Source organism: Archocentrus centrarchus, chromosome 22 (genome assembly GCF_007364275.1).
Source record: "Archocentrus centrarchus isolate MPI-CPG fArcCen1 chromosome 22, fArcCen1, whole genome shotgun sequence".
In the NCBI taxonomy this organism is placed as follows: Eukaryota; Metazoa; Chordata; class Actinopteri; order Cichliformes; family Cichlidae; genus Archocentrus; species Archocentrus centrarchus.
In genome coordinates, this window is record NC_044367.1 from 14,282,312 (window position 1) to 14,294,756 (window position 12,445).

A 12,445-nucleotide genomic window follows, 5' to 3' on the forward strand; every position below is an offset into this window, starting at 1 on the left:
CTGAGGAGCATGGAGCTAAGTGATGTGAGGAATCAGTGAAAAAGTTTCTCTATAGGCAGCTATTAATAACATAACCTAAACTGAACTCTCAGTTCGTCATGTAAACACTGAGGTCTTCATGGTGTGTGTGGATATGTATCAAGGTTACTGTGTCTGTGTGAGTATTTTTGTGTGCATAGTGAAGCTTGCTTTAGAATCACTGACACTCTTGAGTAAGTCTAAGGAAAAAAGAACCAGCTTCTAAATGGAGAGTACACGCTCCAGCATGGTTAAACATGTGACAGCTGATGAGAGCGCTGCAGCTGCAAGGCCGCTGTTGTGAATCCATATCTGGCTGTGATGGTTTATAATGACTACACTTGAGGGAAAAGACAAAACTAGTGATTGTGTAGGTGGAAAGACACCGCCTTGGAGGGGCCACAGCCCCCCCCCCACAATATTGTAGGTGTGTCTTCCAGTGTATTTACACAGACCCTCCCACACCGACTATACTGGATTATATAATGTCCTCTCTACGTGCCTGTTGAAGGGTGCAGCATGGTGGCTGGCTGTTGCAGTGACACAGATCAGAGGAAATCCTGCCTAGTCAGTCCCCTAGAGCACAAGTTTGTGTGTGCTTATAATCCTCTGCCTGGAATTTGTTTTGTTGTTGTTGCCATCCACACTGAAAGACTACTGATTAAAAATAATTATTTAAAAAAATCTACCAAAAGAAGTAAGAGAAAATTATTTAAAAAGCATCCCTATTTTATAGGTTTTACATATTGCTCCAATTATGTGGGAAAAGTGTGTTTTGGAGTCAACTCTTTCTGCTGCTCTACCGCTGGGAGCCCTGTCGTCAAAGTCATCAATTTAGATGAAAACAGTTATGTCCAATTTAAATGTAATTTAAAGCTGTTACTGTTACATAAAAATGCTTTAAAAATGTTATTACAGTTTAAACAAAGTGAAAGGAAGTTAATTACACAACCAGCACTTTATTTCCCAATCTAAAAAGTAATTTTTTCATTAAACAAATAGTCCAAGATAGATGTATGTTTCAAAGAAAAGCAATGAACATAAAAAAAAGTCAAAATATAACCAAACCAAAAATGTAACTGACATAAGAGAATAAGTATTAATTTAAAATCAATAAAACACTATTTTTCAAAAATAAAAAGAACAGTGGACCAGAATACATTTTCTATTGCTGAAAGGTCAGTTAAAACGTCAGTTTCTCAAATGAGAGGATTTCCTGCTTTGCTCTGTTTTAATATAATTACTGTAATTGAAAATCTTGATGACATGGTCAGTCACAAACAAGCCACATGCTGTCACCATGTGCTTTATGAGGACTTCAGATGATGGACTTTTTTTCAGGATTTTCTGAAAACTTACAAAACAAAGTAAGTAAATAAGCAAAAATACAATTTTAGAATTGCCTTTTGGCAAGCAAACAATAAACACGTGGCCTAATTATATACCTACGTCACATACAGACTACAAGGTTAATTACAAAGTAAATAACAGCAATAAAAACTACCACTATAAAATCGTTGCTCCAGACCTATTCTAACAATCAAACAGCACTTTTTTTTGTTAATGTTACCAACAACAAATCCTTTCTAGGTTAATTGCTGGATGGGGGGGGGTCTCAGTTTGTACGAGGGGAGGAGGTGGGGGTTGTGGTAGCCCGCAGGATCACGTGGTTTTACGGCCCGCCCTCATCTCTATAAACACAGCGCTGACCTCCGGCGACTACAAGGGAAGTGTCACGCTGTTCCGTACGAGCTAAGGAGACGGCTACTGTTTTTGTTTTTAGCTGCTTTAAAGAGCTCCCAGCGACAGGAAAAGTCTCGCGTAAGTCATATGTAAGTCATGTAAGCTATATAAATATGGCTATATGTGTCGGCTTCTCCACCAGAAAGGAAAGGTTGTCCTAATCGGGAAAAACAGAACACCGCGGTGCGAAAAAGACTAGCGCTTGAAACAAACAGTTCAGACGACTGTTAGGTGATTTTCAGCCTTTAAACTTTTGCTCATCGCTCTGAGGCAGTTTTCACATTAGGTACTAGCCAATCTTACGAAGAAAAAAAAAAAAAATGGACCGAGGTGGGTGTCAGATGAGCGGCGGTGGTAGCGACGGCGGCAGCGGCCCTGGCCCCGACCGACACGGGATGATCACACTGGAGGACCTGGAGTCTTTCTCGGAGGACCAGCTCTCAGACTCTGGCAACGGGAGCCTCGAAGGAGGAGATACCATGGAGGAAGACGAAAATCCAGACCGACTGCTACATTACTGGCAGGAGGTAGCGAGGGGACACCAAGTCGAAGTTTCTCAAGGTAAAAACAAATTATGATGTTTGGGGAAACAGTTAAAAACACAAACGTGACCTGCCAGCGTTTTGTTAGCTGACCTATAACTTGGGTTTTAGCCTCCTATTTTTGGGCCTAGTCTTCTTCTTTGGTTTATAAACTTTGATGTGGGGCTGTACAAGGGGAAAAACAAGTCAAAATAACATGTTTACCTTTAACATGGGTGCTCAAATTTTCAAAGGTTTCATGTGCACTGACCTAGTTTCCAATGTGTACAAACCTGTTCCAGCAAGGACATTTCTCACCTCCAGACAAACATGCGTTTCCGTTACAAAAACCGAGTAATTATTTTAAAAATATGACTGCGTAAAATGCATAGCAAAATTGGGGGGGGGGGGGGGGGGGGCAAATGTATGAGAGTTATTAGTAATAGGCATTAAACTTACACACCATTTCATTTTTTTCACAAACAAAATGGTGTGTAAGGCTCAGCTGTCGCTCAGATGCACCTACAAAATCATGGCCCAATGTGTCATTTTATGGCATATTACAGCGGGCACACTTGTACCCTAAAATATTCTTAATATGGCAGTGCAATATTACAGACATTGTAATACTATGGTACTGGCATTACTTAAGAAGTATAACTAATGCTGTAATAGCCTTTTTGTTGTGTGGTTCATGTCAGATGAAGGGCTGCATTGTTTTGATAGGGAATACAAAGCATGATCTGACAAATTAGATGCACCAGCTGCTCAGCTAATTATTATACACAAGTTTTTTTTTTTTTTTATTATTATTAAATATTTCCTTTGATTCAGCACTATATCTGGATACAGGAGTAACTCTGTAGGAGTGTAAAAACAAACAGACCAACATGGTTGACTGTATTTTTAAGTTCATGTGAGACTTTTTTTTTTTTTAATAAAAAAACAAACCTCACAGTAACCACAATAATCACATGTGTAAAAAGTCTGACCTAGAACTTATGAACTAAAGCTGACTAACGGATCACAACTTTAACCCACGATGGACTGTTTACAGTCACCACTATTTCCTTAAAGTGCACGGAAAGAAAACATTTTTAAGTCCCAGCTTAATTTACAGTATTGCATTGAATCCCTGCTGTAGTGGGTGCATTCCCCCCCCCCCCCCCCCCCCCCCCCTCCTCACGCATTGGTATGTCTGCACTGCTTTGCCAACACAAATAAAATTGAGCTGGCATACCTAGATCTGATGGAACAAACCAGTTATTTGTTCTGAATTGCAGGAAGGGGAGAAGACCGAAGAACTGACCGATACACATCAGAACTAAGAAATCAAGAGAAATGCCTTATGTCTATGCTAACAGAATACCAGCTATATTTACTACAGTCTTTGAAAATTATACAAAACACTGTAGGTGTAGGACTCTTACTCCCTTGTTCATTTACTCACTGCGCTAGATGGGCAGGATGATGAGCGATTAACTAAGCAGTGTACTCTATATTCACCACCATGAAAGACCATATGTCAAATGTGTTTTTATGTGTGTGTGATCTTTTTTACAAGGTTTTTAAAATGTGGTTGCTCAGGGCTGCTCAAAAATACTATCTTCATGGTTTAAGTTTTAAGCATCTACGAAGCTGCTGAGTGTGAGTTAAGCATGCTATTGGACTGCTCCGCATAGCATGACCTGCACAAGAAATGTAAACACACGTACTCTTAAAAATGGTCAGTGCCCTGCATTTTCCTTTTACAGCCTACATGTAAATTGAAGTTGCAACATTGCTTTGTAATTAACTTTAAAGTAGTAACAATTTACAATGTTCATTTCAAAACCACATGAGCAAAAGAGGGTATTTTAGTCACTGATTCCATCGGGTCCTCGAGTCTATTACATTCCATTATTTTCCACTGACCACTGTAGATTGCTTGGTTTTTCCTGGCTCAGAATGTGGGGTGACTGATCAAGTTAACACAATTGGTCCACAGACAGTAAAGGCAATGAGTCTGTGGTACTTTAGGTGACAGAAATCCATGCATTTTCCTATTTTTCCTTGACCACTTTGTAAACAAAAATGCACTCAAGCTTAAATGCACAAAAACTGGTTAAAACTAATTTTGATGCAGTTGCGGCCAAAAGTTTTGGTAGTGGCACAAAGTGAAGAATAATCACAGATTTCATGAGTTTCAAAATCTTTTTTTGGCAAATAAATAAAAATGTAGTTCTGGCAGTGCCGGCACTGCCAGAACTACATTGGCCAGGACTCTACAATCTTTATCATTTTCCTTTGGATCTAGCTAAAATATGTTTGGGGAGTGCTCAAAATTGCTCTATGCAAGAAAAACCACAACCAAATTTAGTTTTTTTTTTTTTTTTTTTTTTTTTTTTTCCATGCATTCTATTTTGCTGATTACTGACTGCTGTTGTGCACTTATAGCTTTTTGAAGTTAGATTTTTACCATGTAAGTTGTTCTTGGCTGGAGACGACAATAAAAGTAGCAGTCTTGACTCTGGAGCCTTTCAGGTCGCTGGTAATCACAGAGACCTCAACACTGAGCCAAGTGAGAAAAGGTAAACTTTGACATTGTAATTCCTGCTTCACAGCAATAAAATGTTTTTCAAAACACACTTCAGATATCTAACTTTGCCCTGTGGGGCACTAAACCAAATCACTGGCTTCCTACTAGTTCAGCTTCTGTATGATGCAGGCCTGTCAGAATAGATGGAATCTTTTAGGCTCAACACTCTTTAGAGGTGACCTCTTGTGACTAGTTCAGTGTATACATGTAGTTATTCACAAAAAGTAATTGTCCTTCAAATTGTTTATATTAAATATTATGTAGTGGGATGGGACTTCAGAAAATTAGAATTATTCCAGAATTTTTTATAATTTTATAATCACTCATATAATTCTCTATCACCTTTGGATACCATATAATTTTGTTTCTAACCATCTGCGATTTGTCATCTCTTTGGTTGCCCTTGCCCTGTTCTCAGACCACGGCACTAATTGAGGACAAAATCACTTACTGGGGCTTTCTGACTCAGAGGGGATTAACTACCTTGCCTATGCTGGTACTGAGGTTGTGGCCTCACCGTAGTGCTGCAGCTAAGGAGACAGGCCTAAGCCACAGTAAACTCCTTTGCTCTAATTGAGATGGAGGACAGTATTGCTGTTTAAAATAATAATTTGACCAGTAGCCAGATTATTATAATGTTCGATGCCGACACCAGATCAGATATCTTTGATATTTAGTTTTTATTTAGTCCCATTCCAACAGTTTATCACACTGTTTTGCACACGAGTTCAGTCATCCAGATTTATGAAACTGGATCCCAGATATAAAGACATCAAAACTGAGGCATCATGATGGATAAGCCTTGGCCAATGGCAGCAGTTAATCTCTTCTTATTTTCCAATAAGCCAGTGCCTATCATTGGTATCGATAACAAGTTTCATTGAAGGTTCTGGACCACAAATATACGTGTAGTACTCTTGGTGTGGATTTTTCTTTTGTTTTGTAAATCATATACTCTTGCAGTATACCCTGCTGCCACTACATGAAAAGTCCTTTACAGACTGTAATATTCACATTGGAGACAAAGATGATCATTTCCAATGGATGCTCACAATGACTCACTGAAGAGTAAAATGAGGTCATGAGAGCAGATATAAGCATCTGTGGTGGCTGGATGAAGGGTTTCCAGCATGTAAACAAGACGAATGTTCACGCTGCTTTCAGCTTACTCTCACCACCCACTGTAAAGTGTGTTTTTTACAGCAGTAAATATCAGATGATCGCTGACATGTCCTAATCCCCCTTCATATTGACAGGATCACAAAAAAATACAAATAAAATAAACACGAGTGTTTGTAGTTCAAATAATACAATCTGCATGTCTATTCTTCCAAGCTTATCTGATATGACACTGGAGGACTCAATAAACCTCGATAATTACTAAAATGCACCTTCCAGCCGAACACCCAGCTCATCATTTAAGTTCAGCCTGGTGCTTCATAATCAAAACTATTTTATTGGTTAAAAATTTGTTAACAAGTTGCTATTTGTTATGTATGTACACTTTATAACTACGAGCCTGTGGTTTAAAACTGCCGAGTATGATGATGGCGAAACATGGTTTATCTGTCTGTACCAGCTCTGTGTCACGCTCTAGTGTGCCGACAGCTAATGTATTTAAAGGCGATAAACAGGTGATTGTAGTGTAAAGCCATTCCCACCACTTCTACACACCTATCTAATTTGTAGATTATATTGCATAACTGTGTACATAGAAAAGAAAAGGAACAGAAAGCTGACGCACACAATATAGAAATCTGAATTTAGCAGTGTTAACTGAAACAGGACATTCAGATGTAGATGCATTGTAAAACAAAGGGAGGAAAAGTTGAATGTTTCCTTATTTCATTGGCATGTTCACAACAACAAACTGTCAACCCACTTGCATATAATAAAATTTTTAAATTGCATTTAAAGTCCTAAGCAGAACGTTTTGGTAGGAAAAAGTCTAATTATGAGCAGATGCCTTTTGATTTTTCAGAAGAAATAAGCGGGGTGGGGGGGTGAAGCAGAGGGTATTGAAACAGGAGGCACACTGAAAGTGGGACGTGACTACAGCGCTGTATTGATTAGAAAGTTCAGATACAAAAACAAGCATTTGGGTTGACCACGTGTTGACTGTTCTGTCAACACTGAGAAGCTTTGGAGGTGCTACCATAGAAACTGATGAGTTTGCTTCAGTGTGTGTGTGTGTGTGTGTGTGTGTGTGTGTGTGTGTGTGTGTAGAAGGTCACCTTTTTAAAAAAATGTTATACTTTTATTAGCTTAGTAGCACTAGCGTTACCACTATGCTCTTGGTAGACTGGCTCAACGACCAGCAAAGCCAAGCAAGTTAGTAAGATTCATAGAATGTGCCAGTCAAAAAAAAAAAAAAATGCATTGGAATTATGGAATGACGTATATGTTGATTACAATCTGGTGACTAGCTACCAAAGCAGTTTTGTTCCCTGAATGCAGATGCACTCAGTAATGTTTGTAAATAATAAACCTGTCTGTACAGTCAGGGTCAGAGAGTTTGGCTGCTGCACAAGGCTTGTTTTTCATGCGCTTTTCCACTTTAGTTTTTAATACATTGTGAAGAACAATCACAAGGATTTCTCAAGTTTCAAAAAGTTTTAGTGGCAAATAAATAAAAACTTAGGTAAAAACAGCTGCACAGTGTAACCTGGATTTCATGAGATCCTACTAAATGAGTTACATATTGGTTAGGCTCTCTGTCTGTCTGCTACACGCACCAGCCCGTTTTCTTTGTTACCAAATAATTGATTGGCTAAATAACACAGATCTCTCTGACCTAGTTGTCCTCATGATATTGAGTGATAAAATGTGATTGAACTGGGTTCACCTTGAGTGCCCTGTATTTGATGGTTCATTGCTATAGTGACAAGTTTGAGTATGAGTAGCCCTTTTGTAGTTGTAATCAGTAGGGTTCAGACTACATTCTTCTTTTTGTAATTAGATTATCTGTAACAGGTTTAATAAATGAAACTAATAGATTTTAACTCATGATTAGAAAATATTTTTTTGCAAAGTTAATGCATAAAATACTGCAAAGTGTTGTGAAAGAGTTCATGCCAGTCTATACCTGGCCTTGGGCAGCTTTAGTCAATATTCCCTTCCGTCAGCTCTAATAAATATTACTGTGTTCAGCATCCTGGCACAATGCTCTTCCCATCTGGCAGCACTTTCTCCCTCAAACTAACAACACTGCTAGCCAATAGATTACTAAAACTGAGAACATTTCATATAGATAAGAGGGCAGAGACTGCATGTGCAAGAGGAACTGCACAATGGTAGAGGTAATATGTACTATGTGGAAGAGAGTTACATATGTATACAAATGTTTATATTGAATACATTTTCATTTCCTTAATGCAAGGCCAAATATAGCATCAAGAAAAAGCCTCTAACTGCCTCCTTTGACTAACTGAAAACATTGAATTACTTGTATGCAGGCACAGTTGGCTGTGTTGAACTGCCATTGATGCGCTATGAACCACCTTATGAAAATGTTTTCTCGTGTGTAACATGTCTTGTTTGTCTGTTTGACAGATATGGCAGAACCCATTCAACAACTAAGCAGCAACAACCAAGGGCGCAGTCACAGAGAGCAAGTCCCTTTTGCACTCCTTGGACGCAAAGAGAAGGTATCACTGACTTTTACTACTTGTCAAGGAAATGGATATAATCACAGTCTTCCTATACATTTCAATGTGCTGTATGAATTACAAAAGAGAGCAGCTGCCAAATAGGTCACCTAGTTTAAAGGAATAGACTATATCTGCACTAAGAAATAGACCTGTGTAATCATACCCCAAAGGATAACCCAGTATTTAAAGGGTCAGTCAAAAACTTAAGCCTATACATAAGAACAAAGACAGTAAATATAAATTTACATATTTAAGTCTGACATTGCAGACCATTCCACCTCTGTAACGACTTGGATTTTTTTCTTATTTTACTACAGTACACACAGCATTTGCACAAATCAATCCCACCAGTAAATCAGGCATTTCTACAGATATCCAATAAAGAACATTAAAAAAATAAATCCATCATTGTCAATCTACAGTCACGTACATGTCCTTCTGTGAGTTTGGATATTTATTTCTGTCAAAACGATCGTGTCACCCAATGCAATAAGCTGTTTAAAGTCCTTTGGGACCATATAAATAAAGATGGCTAATTGGTTTAACTTGAGTTAATTAGTTCATTAAAACTTGGCTGGAGACTCCGGTTAAACAGAGGGCAATCATGGCACGCTATTCTTAGAGCAGTTTTGAGTATCTTTTAAAACCACAGGACATTGATGGCAAGCTTCAAACCTTGTGTTAACATCTGGGGTCCAATTTCTAAAATAGACTTAAGATCAAAATTAATGTTAAGTAAGTAGTTATTTAAAAGCCTTAACTTGACGTGAAAATAAACCGTTAAAGTTTTGTTTTGCTGCCTGACATGTTGCTTGGTTTTAATCTCATACAACACCATGAGCTTCCAAAAACTCTGTTTTTCCCCTATGGTATTTCCTGCCTGAACCCTTATTTTTTACTGGCATTAAATGCCATCATTTTAAGTTGATTTGAGATTTACAGATCGCATGAGCTTAAGTTAGAATTAAGACTCTGGTACCTGCTTAAGCAAAGTTTTCTGTGTATTTAAGAATCTGTGTAAGCATACTGAAAACTGAAAAATATCAAGTGAATAGGATGAATCAGTTTTATAATAAATAAAAGATATCATTTTTAGTTGGAAGCCTTACTGAAGTACCCAATTAAAATAGAACAAAATCTAAGCACAACTTTGTAAAATGTAACCTGTCAAAAAATGCAGCATGGAAAAAAGAAAAAGGTGCAAAAAAAGAATTGTAATTTAAAGCCTTTAATATTATGTAGTTTATAGAGGTCAGCTGGAAGCCTGCAAAAGGTTTAGAAATTATTGGAGAAGTACTCACACACACCTCATAAGACATGCCACTTTTGAAGTATGCCCAGATAGCCAAACACTGTTCTCTGTATCTTGAAATATGCAATTCCTGTCCCCAGTAGTCAAAACCTTTTGCTTGGTTTACCAAAGTATTCTTAGGATGTTTATGTTTTGTCTCTGCTTTTTCTTTTTCAGTGTGGGGAAATCCTGTATGAAAAACGCCACTATGAAAAGGGCCACTGGGCTTGTATAACGATGCATGAGGAGACATATGAACAGAGCATTTGCTATGGCTTTATGAGGATAATGAAATACATCTGCCAGCAGAACTCCTTAGGTGAGTCCAAAAGCAAGAGACTGTTTGACACATTTGATTAGGTGCTTTCAAGTTGATTTAAGATACTCATCAAACCAGCCTGACATTTATATTTTTGCAATTTTTCTACATGTAGGTGACTATCTGGGCATGACGCTGCCTATTGTAACAGTGGTGCGCACAGATGAGAACCATTCGGGGATCTCCCACAATGTCACTGTGGCATACTACCTTCCCGCTGAGCATCAGACTCAGCCCCCGCAACCTCTTGACAACGACATTGTCATTGAGATCTGGCCTGCGGCTGTTGTATATACAAGGTTAGTAGCTTAAAAAAAATCTAAATGAATTTCCTTTACTTAATATGGAGTTCACAGTAAGTAATCTTTAAGGTTAGAATTTGTGCTTTTTCTTTTTTTTAATACTAATGCATCACTTCCTCCCTCTTCCAGGGCCTTTAGCGGTCCCACTAATGAAGTGACCATCATTAATCAGATAAACATCTTGGCTGAACTGCTGGACTCCCCAGAAGCGTGTGTCAACGACTCGTTCATTGTGGCCGGCTACACCAACCCTGCTCACAGCAACCGTCAGAATGAGATCTGGTTTCTAGAGCGGCACTGAGGGAGACCAGGATTACACAACATCTTTCCTTGTGACCCTTAAGCCTCATAAAGACTCCCTTAACACTGCCCTAGCTCAGCTACAGCCTCAGGTGCAACACCATTGTCAAGTCGCCACCTCTACCTGAAATGACCACCAGCGCTAGCAACACTCCAGAACCAGTGGGTTTCATTTTAAAAATGATAAAAAGCTCAACCTTTAACCTCAGTGAATTTTCCTTTTATATATTCATTTTAGTTAGAGCCTTGTGTCACACACAAGAACCAAACTTGACCATTGCCATAGTCTTGTGAACACAACACAGATGCTAGGGTAAAACGTAGCATTCATCTCCTGCTTAAAGATGGCTAACCTTTCCTAATCACAGTGCCCACTAAGTGGTGTCAGAAACATGTGACAGCCTGCCCATCTGTAGCAGAATCAGGCTCCTGGTGGACACGCCGCCTTATTGTGCTCCCTTCTTGTTTGTTGCACAGCCACAACGTCTTGTTACAGAATGACTCACCCGCTGTTAATTTACCTCTGGATTACATCTTTCATTACAGGTTACAAGTCTGTGATAACAGTCACACTGCATAATTTTTTTAAACTAAAAAGTGCAATATTTATTAGATAACCATAATCAACAAGGCAGTTCCTGGGCCACTAACCTAACCCAATCCAAGGGTGTGTTCAGTTGGTGAAAGTGTAGTTTAGGAGAGGATTCTGCAGCATCCATCATGACCTGAACTAGTGGCTTCAACCGTAAATAAGCTTGATGCAAACGGTGACATTAATTTAGAAAACTGCTATGAATATAACTTGTTCATGCATGTCTGTGCTTGAATGTAAATCTGCAGGACAAGGGGGTAACTCGTCACTTCTACAAACCAAATGCTGAAACACTCATTGGTTTTTATTGCTGAATGACAATCATACAGTGTTTAAAGATTCTATAAATCCTTTTCTCTTAAGGAAATGATGCAACATGCATTCCTCATGTTTCAGATCTTGTACACACACAAGAGTAGTTACCTAAGTACCTCGTTGTCAAGCTTTTTTTAAAAAAAAAAAAAAAAAAAAAAACATACACACACTACTTGTCAGTGTTAGGCATCATTCACTGATGTATTGCAAATACTACTGCTGCTGAGTAGAGATGATGCAACCACCAAAAAAAAAATAAATAAATAAATAAATTTTATATATATATATATATATATATATATATATATATATATATAAAAATAGAAGGCTAAATTGTAACTCAGTTAAAATTGTTTATCTTCTATCAAAAGTTTAATTTATAAAGAGATTTATGTATGTTTTATCTGCATTACATTTTAAAAGCAAATCCACTCATGCAATTTAACAAAGAATAATTGAGAATGCCAGCTGCTAATGTACTTCACATCAATGTAGGGATGTTTCTGGAAAAGAATCAGCCAAATTATCACAGAGTGAGGATGTTTTACCGGGACGTTTGTGGCTATGAAATGTTTAGGCAGACTGCTTTTTGTTTGTTTGTTTTTTTGTTTTTCTACAAGCTAAAAATCATTATTGTGTAAAAAAAAGATCATTACCATTAAGAAAGTTAGTAATGGGTTGGGGAGGTTGCCCAGTCTTAATGTTAAAAAAAAAATCTAACATCAATGCATCCAAATCCAAAGAATTTCTTCTGCATTAAATGATTGTAGCGTTGATACTCTGTGAAACTCTGTGACAGCTGTATGGTGTAAACAC

At 38.0% G+C, this 12,445-nt stretch overlaps 2 protein-coding genes across 2 annotated transcripts in view; one reads left to right on the top strand and one right to left on the bottom strand.

Annotated features, from left to right (window-relative positions):
- The window catches only part of fancm (FA complementation group M), a 40,872-nt gene that overhangs the window by 24,789 nt on the left and 3,638 nt on the right, over positions 1-12,445 (bottom strand). The gene's annotated exons all lie outside the window — the stretch shown is intronic.
- soul3 (heme-binding protein soul3) lies at positions 1,734-11,788 on the top strand. Its single transcript, XM_030718338.1, has 5 exons — positions 1,734-2,322; positions 8,413-8,507; positions 9,979-10,120; positions 10,236-10,419; positions 10,552-11,788. The coding sequence occupies exons 1-5, from the start codon at positions 2,082-2,084 to the stop codon at positions 10,721-10,723; spliced, it is 834 nt and encodes a 277-aa protein (XP_030574198.1). The 5' UTR covers positions 1,734-2,081; the 3' UTR covers positions 10,724-11,788.

Excerpts from the sequence above, each read along its gene's own strand:
- soul3 (XM_030718338.1), top strand. The coding sequence starts at position 2,082 with ATGGACCGAGGTGGGTGTCAGATGAGCGGCGGTGGTAGCGACGGCGGC. Across the intron at positions 8,508-9,978 it reads TCCTTGGACGCAAAGAGAAG|TGTGGGGAAATCCTGTATGA; the intron begins GTATCACTGACT and ends TTTCTTTTTCAG. Across the intron at positions 10,420-10,551 it reads GCGGCTGTTGTATATACAAG|GGCCTTTAGCGGTCCCACTA; the intron begins GTTAGTAGCTTA and ends TCCCTCTTCCAG.